The 17729-nt window shown below is 37.6% G+C and overlaps 1 protein-coding gene across 3 annotated transcripts in view; it reads left to right on the forward strand.

The window, feature by feature from the left end:
- The window catches only part of scube1 (signal peptide, CUB domain, EGF-like 1), a 147316-nt gene that overhangs the window by 2232 nt on the left and 127355 nt on the right, over window positions 1-17729 (forward strand). For 2 of the 3 annotated variants that reach the window (XM_086146680.1, XM_086146681.1), the window contains exons 2-3: window positions 4553-4675; window positions 17301-17426. In XM_086146680.1, coding sequence (XP_086002806.1) covers window positions 4553-4675; window positions 17301-17426 — 249 coding nt within the window. The remainder of the gene's footprint in view (window positions 1-4552; window positions 4676-17300; window positions 17427-17729) is intronic. The other variant, XM_086146682.1, reaches the window with a different exon arrangement.

Raw genomic sequence — 17729 nt, forward strand, 5'->3', positions numbered from 1 at the left:
CCTCTCTAGATTTTCCTCTACCTGTTGTCTGCTCTCACTACAGATCACAATGTCATCCGCAAACATCATAGTCCATGGGGATTCCTGTCTAACCTCATCTGTCGGTCTGTCCATCACCACTGCAAACAAGAAGGGGCTCAGAGCTGATCCCTGATGGACCCTCTCTCAACTCCTTCCTGAAAACCATGCAACACTCCTCCCTTTTCAGTTTCCACCACTTTGTCCTCTGCTCTGCCTTTGTCCTCTTCATCTTCCTTGTCACCAGAGTCATCCTACAAACCACAATCCTATGCTGTCTGGCTACACTCTCACCTACAACTACTTCGCAGTCACTGATCTCTTTCAGGTTACCTCGTCTATACAAGATGTAGTCTACCTGCGTGCTCCTACCTCCGCTCTTATAAGTTACCCTATGTTCCTGTTTTTTCTGGAAGAAGGTGTTCACTACAGCCATTTCCATCCTTTTAGCAAAATCTACCACCATCTGTCCCTCCGCATTCCTATCCTGGATACCAAATCTGCCCATCACTTCTTCATCCCCTCTATTGCCTTCACCAACATGTCTATTGAAGTCTGCATCAATTACCACTCTCTCATTTCTCGGAATATCCTGCATCACTTCATCTAACTTATTCCAGAACTCCTCCTTCTCTTCAGATTCACATCCCACCTGTGGGGCATAGCCACTAACAACACTGAGCATCATACCTTCAATTTCCAGTTTCAGACTCATAAGTCTATCTGACATTCTTTTCACCTCTAGGACGTTCCTAACAAACTCCTCCTTCAAGATAACTCCATTTCTCTTCTTGTCAGTACCATAATAGTAAAACTTAAAGCCTGCTCCTAAGCTTCTAGCCTTACTACCTTTCCACCTGGTCTCCTGGACACACAGTATATCCACCTTCCTTCTCTGCATCATGTCGACCAACTCTCTACCTTTTCCTGTCATAGTCCCGATAGTCAAAGTCCCTACTCTCAGTCCCAGGCTCTTTCCTTTCCTCCTCTCTTTTTGCTTCCGAACACGCACTCCTCCTCCTCTTCTTGTTCTTGTTCTTTGACCCACAGTAGCCCAATTTCCATTAGTACCCTGTAGGTCATCAGTACCAATGGTGGTCGTTGTTAACCCGGTCCATGACTGATCCTGTATGATATGGTTATGGTTGACTCGCATGTTTAGTTTTGGCAAAAGTTTTTAGCGCCGGATACCCTCTCTGACGCAACCCTATGCATTTATCCGGGCTTGGGACCAGCACAGCGAGACACTGCTCCGTGCCCCCCCAAGGCAGGCTTTGAGAGACACGGGCCAGTGCCGCCCTGAGTATATATATATATATATATATATATACATGTGTATGTGTTTGTGTGTGTGTAAATATATATGTAATACGTGTATGTGTATATATATGTATATGTATGTATTAGATCGGTGACTGTACATGTATACATACCGTGTGTATATATATACACAGTTGGGAGAACACTATTTGATAGGCAGCTTATTTTTCAGTTTTTTCCACTTGCACTTGTAGAGGTCTGTAATTTTTATCATAGGTACTCTGATGAGCTGTAAGTGACGGAATCTAAAACAAAAATCCAGAAAATCCCATCGTATGATTTTCAAGTAATCGATTTGCATTTTATTGCATGGCAAAAGTATTCGATAACCTACCATCCAGTAAGAATTGTGGCTCTCACGGACCTGTTAGTTCCTCTTTAAGAAGCCCTCCTGTTCTCCACTCATTACCTATATTACCTAACTGCACCAGTTTGAACTCCTTACCTGTATAAAAGACATGTGTCCACACACTCAATCAAACAAACTCCAACCTCTCCATAATGGCCAAGAACAGAGAGCTATGGAGTGACATCAGAGATAAAATTGTAGACCTGCACAAGGCTGGGATGGGCTACAGGACAATAGGCAAGCAGCTTGGTGAGAAGACAACAACTGCTTGCACAATTTAAGTTCAAGATGATGGTCAGTCTCCCTTGTTCTGGAGCTCAATGCATGTTCTCACCTTGTGGGGCATCAATGATTGTGAGGAAGGTGAGGATCAGCCCAGAACTACTCGGCTGGACCTGGTCAATGACCTGAAGAGAGCTGGGATTGCAGTCTCAAAGAAAAGCATTCGTAACACACTATACCGTCATGGATTAAAATCCTGCAGCATACGCAAGGTCCCCCTGCTCAAGCCAGTACATGTCCAAGGCCGTCTGAAGTTTGCCAATGACCATCTGGATGCTCCAGAGGAGGAATGGAAAAAAGTCGTGTGGTCTGATGAGACAAAAGTAAAGCATTTTGGTCTAAACTCCACTCGTGTGTTTGGAGGAAGAAGAAGAAGGATGAGTACACCCCCAAAAACACCATCCCAAATGTGGAGTATGGAGGTGGAAGCATCATTCTTTTGGGATGATTAAGGGGACAGGAAGACTGCACTGTATTGAGGGAAGGATGGATGGGGCCATGTATCACAAGATCTTGGCCAACAACTTCCTTCCCTCATTGAGAGCCTTGAAGATGGGTTGTGGCTGGGTCCTCCAGCATGACAACAACCCGAAATACACAGCCAAGGCAACTAAGGAGAGGCTCCCGAAGAAGGATCTCAAGGTCCTGGAGTGGCCTAGCCAGTCTCCAGACCTGAAGTCAATAGAAAATCTTTGGAGGGAGCCGAAAGTCCATATTGCCCAGTGACTGGGCCTAAATCCCTGCTGCAGTGTGTGTAAACCTGGTCAAGAACTACAGGAAATGTCTGATCTCTGTATCTGCCAACAAAGGTTTCTGTACCAAATATTAAGTTTTGTTTTTCTGATGTATCAAATACTTACCAGTATGTTATGCAATAAAAGGCAAATTAATTACTCAAAACTCATACAATGTGATTTTCCAGATATTTGTTTTAGATTCCGTCACTCACACTTGAAGAGTACCTATGATACAAATTACAGACCTCTACAACTGTAAGTGGGAAAGCTCAAAACATCAGTTTGTATCAAATTCAGTGTATCAAATTTTGTTCTCCCCACTGTGTGTGTGTGTGTGTGTGTGTGTGTATTTGTATGTGTGTATGTATATATGTGTGTGTGTGTATTTATATATATATATATGTGTGTGTGTGTTTATATGTGTATATTTGCGATTGTATATGTATACACACACATGTTTTTTAGTGTGTAGAGTGTGTATGTAGTGTGAGCGAGAGAGCAAAAGAAAGAGATGGGGAAGAGAGAGAGAGAGAGAGAGAGAGAGAGAGAGAGAGAGATCACTTGGATATAACTTTTTTTTCTCAATGAATAAATATTACTTCTATTTTAAATAATATTATTAAACATGTTTGGATTTTGTGTGTAATACAAGCAGTAATTGTATTGAGTTACCTTAATAGTTAACAGAGGGGGCAATTAGCAACTCTGACTGACTAATGCAAAGTGGATAGAAATCATTTGTAATAAATAATTATTGGTTATTCATGGAACAAATTTTCTTAGTATGTGAATCCTCCACACAGTGTAGTTAAAGTTGTCCTCAAATTCATGAGTTACATTACTGAACCTCAAAAGGAGTGCAATTTCTGTCATACAAATACTATATAGTAAAAGTAATGTTCACTTACTATGACATTACTGAAAAAAAGTGTCTGGAGTATATTTTAAGAGGAAATTAGTTTACATAGGGTCAAGGACCCTTCTGTTTTCTAAGCAAAGATAACAAAATGTAATATTCACCTAACAGTTCAGTTAAACAATTGCAACTACAAATGAAAATATACATTAAAAAATAATTTACTTAAGATGATAAATTAACCTTAAACAACCGTGCAAGTAATTTTCAATAGTCATTTTTCCACCAATCTTTAAGCCTGGGGTGGGCAAACTATGGCCCACGGGCCACATCTGGCCCGTTGGTTTTTTTCATCCGGCCTGCCAAAGATTGTTACAGAATTCATACTTGATGTGAATGATTGAATGATTAGATCAATGAATGTGGGCGCTTACAAAAGAAACATTTTAGTCAAACATATTTTTACTGATTGGGATTCAGTGTATTAAGCATTTAATATAGGTGCAATTTTGTCTAGGACACGGAGTGTTGTTAAGCGTGATCTGACCTGCTCAGTTTCAATGGTCAAGACTTACTCCTTCTATCCTTTTTTTTTGTAATTGGTCTGGGAAAAAAAAGACATTTTTTTATTCCTACAGTGTTGTAAAATAGCTTCATGTTACATGTTACAATATTACAAATTTACTAATCAATGGTTATCACATATTAATCAAAGGTTGAATAAACTTGAAATATAACAGTTGACTGAAATTATTATGATAAATAATTTTTTTTTCATTTGAGCTTGATGAAGGGAACCCACTTGTAGCTTAAGACATGACAATGTTTTTCAAGGACAAATTTCTAAAAATAGAATTGATCTTGTATGTAATATTAAACATTTGATTTTTACACTGCAGAAAAGATGATCAAACCAAATTGAATGACACGATTTCTACATATCTTTCAATGCATTTGGTTTCATTACCCAGTTTAATCATATTTTTGTAGATGCAGACGAGTGTGCAGAGGGTTCAGACGACTGCCACATAGATGCTTTGTGTCAGAACACACCAAAGTCCTACAATTGCATCTGCAAGCCAGGCTACAAGGGAGATGGGAAGCATTGTGAAGGTTAGTGAAATCATTTTCATTGTGTTCATATCCTGTCGGAAAGATACCCAGGAATCAGGCAATTGAGATTTACTCAATTAGATTCCTGACATATATCATTCAGCATATATCACAAGATGATTTTCATCACTGTCTAAAACTCCCGAGGCTTCATCTGACAGTTTTTGTTGCTAGCGGAAAGAAAAAAAGAGTAAGGAGGCTTTGGTTTGGAATGTCTTCGTCCCCTATTTTGCAATAATTGACGAATGTGAAAGTGAAGTGGAAATTTCCTCAACATTTAGTGCCATTTTACCCATCTAAGATTAATTAAGCCATGAATTGAATAATTAAATTACACTTTATAAGTAAAACCTTTATTTGTCGTGGCAAAACAAGAGGAGCAATAGATGGAATAATCCCTTGTACACATTTATTTTAAAAGATGCACTTATTTCTGCCCATGTTGTCAAAAATATTTTTGTTCACACCAGCAATTAAAGAAAACCTCTATTTGAACAGTACTGCACAAACTTGATAGAGCTCTGACACAATGTATAATTTCTGAATTAATAAAGAAACTAACCCTGTTACATTTTATAATTCATTAGCTCTTGATTTTAAAGAGTACCTTGCAAGAATGTCAATAGCTTCATATCGTCATATACTAATTGATCCAGCTAACATATAATTTTTGCTGCAGATCGATGGAAAAATTACCAGAAAGTACATGTTGGAGTGTACATGCCTGTTAGCTGTTTCATATTGTGAGTTGCAATATGATATATGTATTGCACAGTTTTACACATAATACCAATGTGAGATGGCTATAAAGAATAGCCAAGTTTAATAGCTTCATTTAATGACAGGGATGCCTACCAAGCTCTGCTTAATTTTTGTCCAAAGTTTTTGTTTAATGTATAATAACTATTATTCATTAATAGTATGATTAAGTATTTACGTGCAACAAAGAAGATAAGACTGCAATCTCTCACACCTTAACCTTAATTTAAGTTTCTCTGTCCATGCGCACTTTTTTACAAATTTGATACAAGTTCAGTCTCTAATTTTTTAATCTTTTAGAGAATTGTACATTTTCAGTGACTATATATAAGAAATATGTTATAAGGCTAAACAGAAAGGTATGTCTTTGGGGTGAATGGAGTATTATTAGATATTGGAAGACTTTCATCTGGGTGAATAATGCATGGCGAAAAGATTACTCATTGTGTGTGTTTGATCAAAATTAATTGAGAAAGTACTTTTAATCAACAGTTTCAGCCAATTAAGCATATAATATAATGTTGACACTGTGGTGTCCGCCACAACACCTGCTTAACTGTATTGCAGAGCCATTGGAATACTGGATATACATTCAACTAGTCAAAAATGCTTGTTTGGATATTGTAGACCACTGTATTTTTTTTAACAAGCTGATATTAAAATAGAACTTTTAAATGACAATCAGTTATCAAAATTAGTGTTACCTTTTCCAAATATGACATTTTTATTTGAGACAGGGGCAGTGCCTGGCTGTCATTCAACCTCCACTCACTTTTCCCACAAAGGATATTATAGCTAGATCCTACTTAGATGACCAAGATCACACCAAGGTGCTTTTTTTCTCCCTTTTTTGCACACCACATTCTCATACTCACCTAATACATTCTTAAATGCTGTATTCTATATGTTTACAAGTTGAACACAAGGTTAGGAACTATATAGGAACTATATAATGGTGTGCCAACATTGTATGAGACATCCACATAAGAAAACATGAATGGTACTTTCTGCCATCAGCAATAGTTGTCAAATGTCATCTTGGTACCATTGCAGAAAATGAGAACGCTTGAGATATCAAGGTAAATTGATCTCAGCGTAGAAAAGTACCAACTATGCTTAACTAGTGTGGTTTCATTTTAAACTGTTCAGATTTGGTTATCATGGTCCCATGCTACTGTAGTCTTTTTTCTTGGGACATTTACTCTTGTTAGGTAAGGCTGTAGGCTGCTTTTTAATCTCCACAGAATAATCATGGTAGATTTTACCTGTTCATTGTTGTTTACTATTCTTTGGACTATAAAATATATTTTTTGCTAGCCTGTTCAGACTACAGTAAGATTCTTCCATAATATTAAAATTTATTATGAGAAAGAATCCATTTGAAAATTCATTTAGTGTTTTGTCCTGTGGTTCAAAATCAATTTTTAGACATAGAAACATGTTAAATTTTTACTTGAATTCAGCATCTAAACAAAGCTACAGGCCTTTTTTCCCATTTAATCAGTTTTTAGCATTTCTTTCATTTGTGAATCTGAGAAACCTCATTCATTCAGGCCTTGGTCTTGTTGACGAAAAGCTTTAAAGAGGTTATTATATAGATTATTATATTATATCATATTATATTATATTATTATGTTATTATATTATATTATATATATTATTATATAGATTATATAGTTATATATGACTGTCTTAGATGTTGTTAGATGTGAGATGCTACCTGTATCAAACCTCTTAATTGCAAACATTTTAATATGTTACCTACAAATAAGTAATTAATTACATCACTATCCCTTTTCCAAAAATAATTGTGTTCATGTGCAGTTGAACATGATTTGCTTGGTATACAATAAAGCATTTTTACTGAATAGGACAAAAATGCAAAACCAAGGAATTAGTCACACCAGGTAAGTCAAAAATGTCAAAAACCAAGTAAGTCAAAAACTATAGTCTTGCCCATCCCTATTTGAACATAATCCCCTCTGGGATACAATAGAAGTTAACATCATTTCGATTGTTCCTTTTTGGTGGTGGAATAGGCTGCAAGTTGGGAGTGTTCTTTTACCACTTGTAATTATAATGATATCAAATTCTACACTAGTCACCCACTAAACCTTGGAGCACTTGTCTCTGAAAGTGACCTTTGGACTGATCCACTTATAATTCAGCCAAAAGTAGGCAAAACAGGATTAAAAAAAAGATAAAATGACAACGAGGACCAAAGTGAAGACATATAAAACATTTTTTGATGGTACATATACTAAATGACACTTTTTGTTGTCTTCTTTGTGTTGTTTTCTAGATAATCGGGCAATAGTGTCTCACCAAATATGAATACATTTCTTATTCTGATTACACTTACTTATGTGAGTTACTCAAAAGAATGACAAGGAAGCAGCTGAATGGGAAAGTGTCAGTGCTTACCCACCTTTTTTTCTTGCTTTTTATTCATCATCCCCCTTCCAAGTCCACCTTGCTAATTCCCACTGACATTCATGCAAATAGGATATGACATTTTGGACAGAAAATTTTGTCTCTAAAACAACCAAAATTTTTCATGGTATGTTTAAATAATCCCATATCATTCATCTTGATATGATTTAATGCAGAAGTACAGAAATAACTGTGTGCTCAACTTTTATAGTTTATTTGAATGTTTATGTTTCCAGCTTCTGCTACAGCTTCTGTTACAAAGTGCGACTGCTTGAGAATGAAGGGCATTTGGTAGCAATCCTTCTTGCCTCATGATAGCAGAATTATTTTGCTGAGGATTTATTTTTCTTCTGTTTATTTCGACCGCTGGGTGCAATGTCCTGTTAGGTGCGGTTCCCAATCCAGGATGTTCTGGGTGGACATTTGCTAGGCCACCTTTTCTAGGCCCTTCCCTGATCGGGCTAAGCAGTGCGGCTTCTAAAAAGGACTGCTTAGATCAGGGGTGTCAAGCTCATTTCACATTGTGGGCCACATATGGCCTCAGGAGATGTCAAGTTGGCTGGACCATTAAAATTATACCATACTCTGCTATAAATAACTAAAATATCATGTCTTTCTTTTGTTTTGGTGTAAAGAAGCACAAGAACATTAGGAAAATGTTTAAATTCAATGAACATATCTTTTACAAATCATTTCATGAAATACCTTAGATTTCCTTAGACAAATGTGCAAATTACCTTTATCATTCACATATATGCATTGCAACTGATCCCACTGATTGTACAAAGGCACAAAACTTTAACAAGTAATTGTTATTGAAAAATATAGTAATGCACTTTAAGCATTTTAAAGTCGTTAGTCTAGTCTGGACTTGTTTTTGTTCCTGATACTTGGAATCTTTTGGCCTGCACAAGTGCATCAATATCAGGTGCCATGTCCTGACTAGCTGTCACTTTCAGAATGTCATTTAAATGCTTGTTTGTGAGTCTTGAACGCAATTTTGTTTTATTGATATTCATTACTGAGAAAATTTGTTCACAAAGGTAGGTTGTCCCAAACATACACAAAATTTTAGAAGCCAGGGCTGTAAATTTGGGGTACCCTGGTAGTAGATACTGATAAAATTTGTCCAGACCTACGGAGACAAATTTGCCCTTCAAATCTCCATCACATTGCAAATCAATGACTTCTAGCTGGATTTCGACCGCCAGATCAGAAGCTTTAACTGAAAGGTGAGTGAAAAATTTAAAATTCTGTCTCAAGTTCACCAAATACCTGAAAACGTTTCTCAAACTCCCACAGTAATCCTGCAATTATGTTTTTGTACCGTTTCACATCCCTATCAGGTCTGGTCACACACACATCTCTCAGACGGGGGAAATGAGCAGGGTCGCCACTTGCCAGTTGTGTCTCCCACAAAGTCAGCTTCAACTTAAAAGCATGTATGTTGTCAGAAAACTGCGTGACAACTTTTTTGCAGCCTTTCAACATTTTGTTCAGATTGTTCAAGTGTTCAGTAATATCCACCAAAAATGCAAGGTCCTGTTGCCATCCCTGAAATTGTAATTCCAACAAGGGTTTTCCTTTTTTCTTCATGAACTGTCCGATTTCCTCTCGTAGATCAAAGAAATGCCTCAGCACAGCGCCTCTGCTTAACCATCTCACCTCAGTGTAGTATGACAGGCTGTGGGTAATGTTGCTGTCACTGAGAAGTTTGTCAAACTGAAGATGGTTCAGTCCTCTGGATCAGATAAAATTTACAGTGCCAACAACCACCCCCATGACGTGGTCCATTTACAAGGACTTGCAACACAATGCCTCCTGGTGCAAAATACAGTCAAATGTCCAAAAACGATCTCCTCCATTAAGGTCATGTACTTTCTCTCTGAACTTCGTCGCAACACCGGCTTTCTTTCCTACTATGAATGGTTGCGCCGTCTGTAGCCAGGCTGATCGCACGGGACCAGTCCACTCCAACTCTGTCCAGTGCAGCAACGACAGAGCCGAAAATGTCTTTGGCTGTTGTGGTGTCCATTATTGGCACCAACTCACAAAACTCTTCTGTAACAGTCAATGTCTGATCAACTACACGAATAAATAAGGCCAGTTGTGCCACGTCTGTGATGTCAGTGCTCTCGTCAATTGCAATGGAAAATGCAATAAATGACTTGACTCTCTGTTTCAATTGGCTGTCTAGATCTGCTGATAGGTCCGAAATCCTCTCTGCTATAGTATTCCTCGTCAGGCTAATATTGGCAAAAGCTTGTCGCTTCTCGGGACATACATGTTCAGCCGCCTTCATCATGCATCGACAAAGTCACCGTCAGAATACGGCTTTGATACTAATGCTATTTCGCTAGCAATTAGGTAACTGGCTTTTACCGCTGCTTGACTGATTTCTCGGCTATAAGTAAAAGTGGACTGCTGTTTCCTCAGACCCACCAGCAATTCGTTGATCCTATCTCTTCTCAGTTGTCCTTTCAAGCTGTCATATTTTTCTCTGTAATGGGTCTCGTAGTGGCGCTGAATATTATATTCCTTAAATACTGACACTTGTTGGAAACACACCAAGCACAAAGGTTTCTTGTGCGTCTCCGTCAATAAATAGGACGTAGTCCATTTTTCTTTGAAAATTCTACACTCTTTATCTACTTTTCTCTGTTTTGATAATGACATTTTGGCTAATGAGGGAGTAGCGGAGAGGTAGAGAACAGGGTAGAAACAACGTTGTAACATCTAATTTAAAAAATGAAATCCATGACTTTTATGCTTTTTTTTTTCACTGTTAAATTATCCTGGGGGCCCGATCGAACCACCTTGCCGTATGTTTGACACCCCTGGCTTAGATGCACAGAGGGTCTGCCAGGAGCAGCTGCCACTCAACCCCAGGTGCAAATGGCCATAGATAGCCCTGTTCCCCTGGTGTGCAGGGTTTTGACTTGGAGCTTCCAGCACATTCAAAACTGCTCCCATCACCAGGTCCCCCCATCACCACCAAGCTTCTACCGTTTCTGGTTGCTGATCTCACTGAGGCAGAAGTGGATACCTGCGCAGGGAGATCATTTAGAGTGCCGCTGGGGCTGCGCATGTCTCAGAAGCACTTCTTCTTGTGAGGATGTTAAAAACCCGCTGTTGCAGAAGTAGCACCTGAAGACTGGGCACTGGCACAATCACGGGGGAAACTGATAGCCAGTCACCTGGTCACTCAACAGAGCTGTCTTTCTCTGTTTGTATAGCAACACAGTTGCTGTATGCACACCAGCGCCTTTGGCTGACTCTGGCCTCTTCTCGTCTTTTTTCATCTTCATTTAAAACCTCATATGGACTTATGTCTTCAGTGCTGTCCTCCTCGCCTTGTTTCTCAGATACAGATGGGAAGGACTGCACAGTTGACATGTTTTTGCACAGTATGGTAAAATGAATTGGACCGAGTCTGGGTCAACCATGTGACATCACAACTCAGACAGCGTTGCAATGTAAACAACAATGACGACCATTGTTAAAACATATTTAAAACTATTTTAGAATTTCATATAAACTAAGATATGATGAGAGCTTTTATTATCGTTTTTATGTTGCTGGTAAAAATACTGATTAAATAGGAACATAACATCTTGGTAACTGGAGATCCCTTTAAAATCATCTACCTTCTTTATTTCTACTCCCGGTAACATCATGGTACCACTTGGGTCTCTCATTTACACACATCTATCCTGTCTTGCTGTGGCTAGCCTACTTCTCTACTTCTTCCACTTCTTTCAAGGGTATATTTCCACCTCTAGATTTTCCTCCACCTGCGCCCTTCTCTCAAAATCAATCACAGTGTCATCTGTAAACATCATAGTCCATGGTGATTCCAGTCTAACCTTATCTGTCAGTCTGCACATCACTATAGGAAAAAAAGGGACATAGTACTAATCTGTGATAGTGTCTCATGTCCACCTTGAACTTCTCAGTCAAACCTCACCACTGTCTTACAATGCTCATACATGTCCTGCAACACAACAAAATCCTGTTGAACTTGTTTTCTGTTCCATTTGGTTATTCCTGACAGGGGTCCAACTCTGGCTTTTTTTCCCCCAACATTCCATTAGAACCATTAGACTCCTGCCTTTCCCTTTCTCTCTGCCCAAGGACACACCTTCCCCCCTCCTTCCTTGACACAGTTTTGGGAAAACGAGAACACTAGCTTGAATTCTGTTGGGGCTGCATAATTCAACCATTGAAATAATTGAAATAATTAAATATAATTCAACCCGATTACTGTCTCAGTCTTAACATATGATGACATTTGCTTGAAAATGGTAGACTTCAGTGAAGACTTTGTTTTTATAGCATAAAACATATATACACCTTAGTCTTGAAGTTCAAACCCCTTTTAGTCACATCTGTGTACGAGGTATGATCTATCCCATACAAAACTCATGTAGAGAGTGAAGTGCTGCTTGTGTTGACACCTGTATAATTAGCTTTCCAGAGTGCAGCTTCACACAACTTTCCCAATGCATTAATCTAAACTATATACACTAAGAAGTTATCCTGACTTATTTTTACAATATGAATAAAATTATTTGACTGCAACCTCTTGAACTGGTTGACCTACAGACAAAATGAGAGAGTTATGGGAGACAGTGTGTAAGGAGTGTGAGGAAGGAGCAAATGGCGTGGGGAAGTGAATGGTGAATATCATAGGAAAGCGACATCATAGAAAGACAGAGGAACGAGATAAACAGAATGAGGGTGAGTGCATGAGGAGCAAGAGTTGAGAATAAATGGGCGAAAGCAAATGACCCGGCAACCAGGGAGATCCAAACTTTTAAGTTCCTGATTGCCAGTGACAGACACCAGCTTGTTAACCAATAGTGAACCAAAGCATTTTCAGAAGGATTTACCATAACTAAGTAAATTAAGAAGTTATACCCTGACTTTGTTTTACAATATGAATGAAATAATTTGATAACCACCTCTTGAACTGTTAAGTCTTTATAATAAGTAAAATATTAAGTATTAAGGAATTCTGGAGCAATGAAAACAATCCTTATACCCATATCAATTGAAATATTTTTTATCAGAGTCGCTTTATTTATACCCGACAGGCAATTGGAGGGCCCGCGGCAGAGTATAGGCATCAGCAAAAACAGCCAACATTTATAAATAAACTGCACAACTGTATCATAGACTGTACATGTATACAAATGGCTGTACATCTGTTAATATTTGAACATCTGCATAGTGGCCAAGGATTACACCTGTAAATCTTTGCAATGTGCTGTACATCTACACAAATAAATCATAATCTTAGCAGCATTATTCTTTGGGGTGGACGCTGTTCGGAGTTGAGGAACTGGATGACTCTGGGGACAGGTTTTGCTCAAGGTTATGCATCGGGGCAGCTTTTGAGGGGAGCCATTCAAATGCCGGGAACAAGATTTGGGACAGATCCCGAAGGATATTGTTAGCTTTCCTAACAGTTTGCTGGTCATGGAAGAGGAAGGAGTGAGATCTGACTGGGCATGCATATTTCAGGGAATCTTTGCCTGTAATCCCTGAAACATTAAACAAAAATCAAGATATCAAAAGAGCGAGTGTTTCAGTTAAAATGTAGAAAAAAAATTTTGTTGAGACAAACCATTGTGCTCATCTTTGTCATTACATGTATACAGAATTTCTTTACCAAGAAAAGTTTTTGGTGCCAATGCTTTTCTACCAGTCAATGAATGTGTTTGTGTCATTAGAAGCACCTTTGTTGACATTGCAACTTCATAGAACTCTTATTAATACAAAATTATTTCTGATTAGATAGTTTTGCTTTGATGTCGTTTTCTTACTAGATATATGTATCATCTACTCAATAAAGGTGATTGGCATAAGAAAATTTATTTCATTTATTTGCATGGACTCATAGAATGATATGGGAGGTGAGCATTTTCACCAATCACGGCCAGCAGAGTACTAACGCTACACTGAAGCTGAAACAGCATTTTGAATTATAATAAAGATCGTACAAGAATCCAGCTGCAAAGAGGCTGAGATAGCTCCTTTTACAAGACCTTTCAGTGTTGCTGTTTGATCTATCTCTAAAGTGAAATACTCAGACTATCCATGTTAAAACATCCATGAGCTGATTTGAATTTATTTGCCTACTTATGAGCTTCTGTTAATCAGCTACTGCTTTCCATTTATCCTTAGAGGTGCAGTTGTTGTCTGTATTCCTTTGAATACTAAAAGACAGAGTGAAGGTTTTTTTTTGTAGTTTAATTTTTCTCAGCATCCTCAGGTAGCACAACAGCAATAGCAATATCGTAAAAACAGTCTAATTTTGTATAAGAAGAGAATACCGGTATATTGATTATCGCATGAGAATAAAATGGAGTTACAAAAGTCATTATAGTAAACAAATAAATGATCATATCAATAACAAATAAGTTGAAATACATGTTGAAAATACATGTATAACACCATGTGAGAAAAGTCGCACCATTGCTAGAAATAAATAAAAATACTTTGTGATAGAAGTGTGGTAGAACTAAAATTTCATGGCATTAGTGCTGTCATAACTAGGTTTTGAGAGAGTCTCTTGGACTAAAGTTAAAAAGTGGAATGTGGAATGGCTTGTTAAGTATACACTTAGTATTGGGTAACCTCAGTAGACCTCAGTAAACCTTTCAAAGTGCAGATTTTGAGATCTGGCTATGATGTGCCAAAAGATTGAATTTGGACCAAAAACGTTGACCATGAATGTATTGAAAAAAGATGATCCAATAATATAGTGTTGCACAATACCAATCACTACTAAATTCAAAAACAAAATACTGTGGTTTAATCTTTAAATGATATGATAATCCTTAGGACTTACTTACATTTACCCCACACACCTGTGTCATTGGATCATTTTTTTCATAAATATGACAAATGTGACAAAATATTTTTTTTCTTTTTTTCACATTTGATCAATGGAATTTTATTATCTTCTTTTAGGACTTATTCGACAAACATGAAAAATTTGTCAATTTTTGTGGAAGAAAGTTGGAATCTGCTGACTGCATGTGTTGGCTGTTTCCTATCTCTTATTTTAGCTTCCCGTGAAACAATGACCGAGATTGTATTACTATGGCTTAATTTATGCAGCCTTATTACTACTTCCAAACATATATCTTAAGGATTTGGATTCAAAGTCTAAGAGTCTGCTGGTCAGACCTGGTAACTCTGGTAGTTCATGTCATACTTCCAGTTATTAATGGGTTACATTTAGTTGAGATTAGTAGACGTGAGGGAACAAAATACAAAGGTGAAAATAGAAAGAGAGAAAAAGGATTCAATTAGTCAGTGTTTTAGTATTTTAGAGTAAAAGATCATTTGTTGCAACTTCAAATACAAGGAGTTTAACAAACAATTCAAACATGACATTTTGCTCAATTTCCAATCAAACAATCCATTTAGTATTGAAGTGGTGAAGAGTAAATACCAGGCTGTGTTGCCAGGGAGCAACAGTAACATGCCATCCTTGGTGCTTAGGAACTCAGGTGTGAATTTTGTGTTTGCCATATTAGCCTTTAATTTTTAAAACAACATTACCGTATTTTATTCTCTCTTCAAACTGTTCATTTAAAGTTATTATTCAATGTTCTTTCAGGTTAAAGCATTTAGACATCTCATTTCCTTAGTATCTTTTTCTCCCTATTTCCATTTCAAGGTCCTTTTCCTTGTGATTTATCTTTTGGAAGTTTTCTTATCTACCAACTCTGCTTGACAGTATTTTGTTAACAAAAGTCAGAGTTTTCCAATTCTGTTAAATGCATTTCAATTTTCACAGCTGAAATTGTGCATCACATGAATTTCCCTTTGGCAGTAGCCTCCATGTTGCCAGGGTGACCCGTACGTATATCAGCCTCCGGATCCTGTCACAAATGTTACAAATGCATCCCATGAGCGATTCCACTTACTACTGATCTATGGTTAAAGCAATACACATTTTCACAAGACTGTCATGTGAGACTGTCTTGTGAGGTAGACCTCAAGAGTTTTGTAAATTAGTACTCACCAGATTATTATTTGGTAGCTTTGGAATAGTAAATGTGGTGCCAAGTCCTACATGGCAAGACAAAGGTGGAAAGTCCACGTCACACCAAATGCATGGATGGAGTTTGTGAATGTGCCTTTATTTGTCCCGCAGTGGGGAAATTTCAATGGTTTATCAAAAGTTTATCAGTTTTGATTTAGTCAGGTAGAGCAGGGCCTTGACATACATTTATGCGTCTACACATTACGTATTTACCTGCCTATTAAGAATATTATTAAAAATAGGTCACTTAAAATGTTGTTTATGTGCATTTTGTGAAGTTGGACTTTCCCGTATTTGGAAGAGTTAAGGGTGCATGGGCAAAGGAACAGATTCTGCAGCAAATTCTCAAAATGTATGTGATAATCATTTGACATTTTATTAAGCAGACAAAAGTGACAGAGAGAAATAAGGATTTACTAGACAGAAACAGAGAACTATCCTAGAATACAAGCCATGGAATATTTGTGTTTTGTCACCCCTCCGTGTGGAAGCAAGACTTTTTCCTCTCACTCTCACTTTTTCTGTTCACATTGAGGGGGAGAACTGTTTGTTTTAGTGGTGCCACAGGGCAGCCAGTTCTAAGCAGCTCTCATAAAATTCTCCACTGGAGGTAGGGGGTCGTGGGTTGAGGGAGGGAGCATCATCTATGAATGAATATAAGCTTACAGCCCTTCCTTGTTCCTCACCCCACCCGCATTCCCATGATTTAAGCTGTGGTTATAAACGGCCTGCCTCAAACATTCAGTGTATGTCTACTATGAAAAATAAACAAACAAACATGCAAACAAATCCAAAGAACATCATCATGGTTAATATATAGCTTTCTGTGACGCATACTCATGAAAATATTTACTTTTTTAATTAGCAGCATGTGGATGTGGAGATCACTGTAAATTAGTGCCTGTTGTGTTACCTTTTATTGGCATTTTAAGTAATCAATTACTTCACATACATGAAACTGTGTTCACCGAATGGCACCATAAGGTCACTTTCACTGTCTCATCTTCAGACATGCTTGAATTAAAAATGTCACTTAAAAAAAAACAGAAAATGCTATAATGATTTAAAGACAAATACAAATATATTTTAGTTATAATTTTTCCCCTCAAGATGGATTTGATTATTAGGAATAACTGCAGTTTTTGAAGACAATAATTTGTTGTTTTTTTATGTGTACATCAGACCCTTCAATCAGATATTTGCATATATGTTTTTCCTGAAAAGTATGACCCTCAAGATGAAATCCCCCAAATGGGGCAACACAATTAATAATTCCTTGGAATTTATACAAAATACAACAGAAATTTGTAAATTGTGGTAATTTACAGGTATATTTTGTTATCAATTAATTTCTGTCTTTGTCTCTCTCAGACATGGATGAGTGTGAGAACGACTACAATGGGGGCTGTGTCCATGAATGCATCAACATTCCAGGCAACTACAGATGCACCTGCTACGATGGATTCATGTTGGCTCATGATGGACACAACTGTCTAGGTACAGTCTGTGCTAGGCATTTGTATACTGTGTATGTACATCTTTAAATTCTCCCGTCTTAAACTCAAACACAAATTGATTGACTGTTTATACGTAATAGCTAGTGAACCCAAAGCTAATTCCAGATTCAGTTTCCTGAGCTGAGATGTTCATGAGTGATATGTCAAGTCACCATGTTCAAGTGTCCTGGAAACAGATACTGGCTTCCTTCATCCATCTTGATCCCTGAGCCCACAGTTTATAAATGTGTTTGAATATTTTAACAAGCTGGATTCACATTTTCTTTTCCAGCAGTGTAAGGTT

The sequence above is a fragment of the Fistularia commersonii genome, chromosome 5, assembly GCF_037954325.1.
Source record: "Fistularia commersonii isolate RoL2024-O1a breed Wild chromosome 5, RoL_Fcom_v1.0, whole genome shotgun sequence".
NCBI lineage: Eukaryota > Metazoa > Chordata > Actinopteri > Syngnathiformes > Fistulariidae > Fistularia > Fistularia commersonii.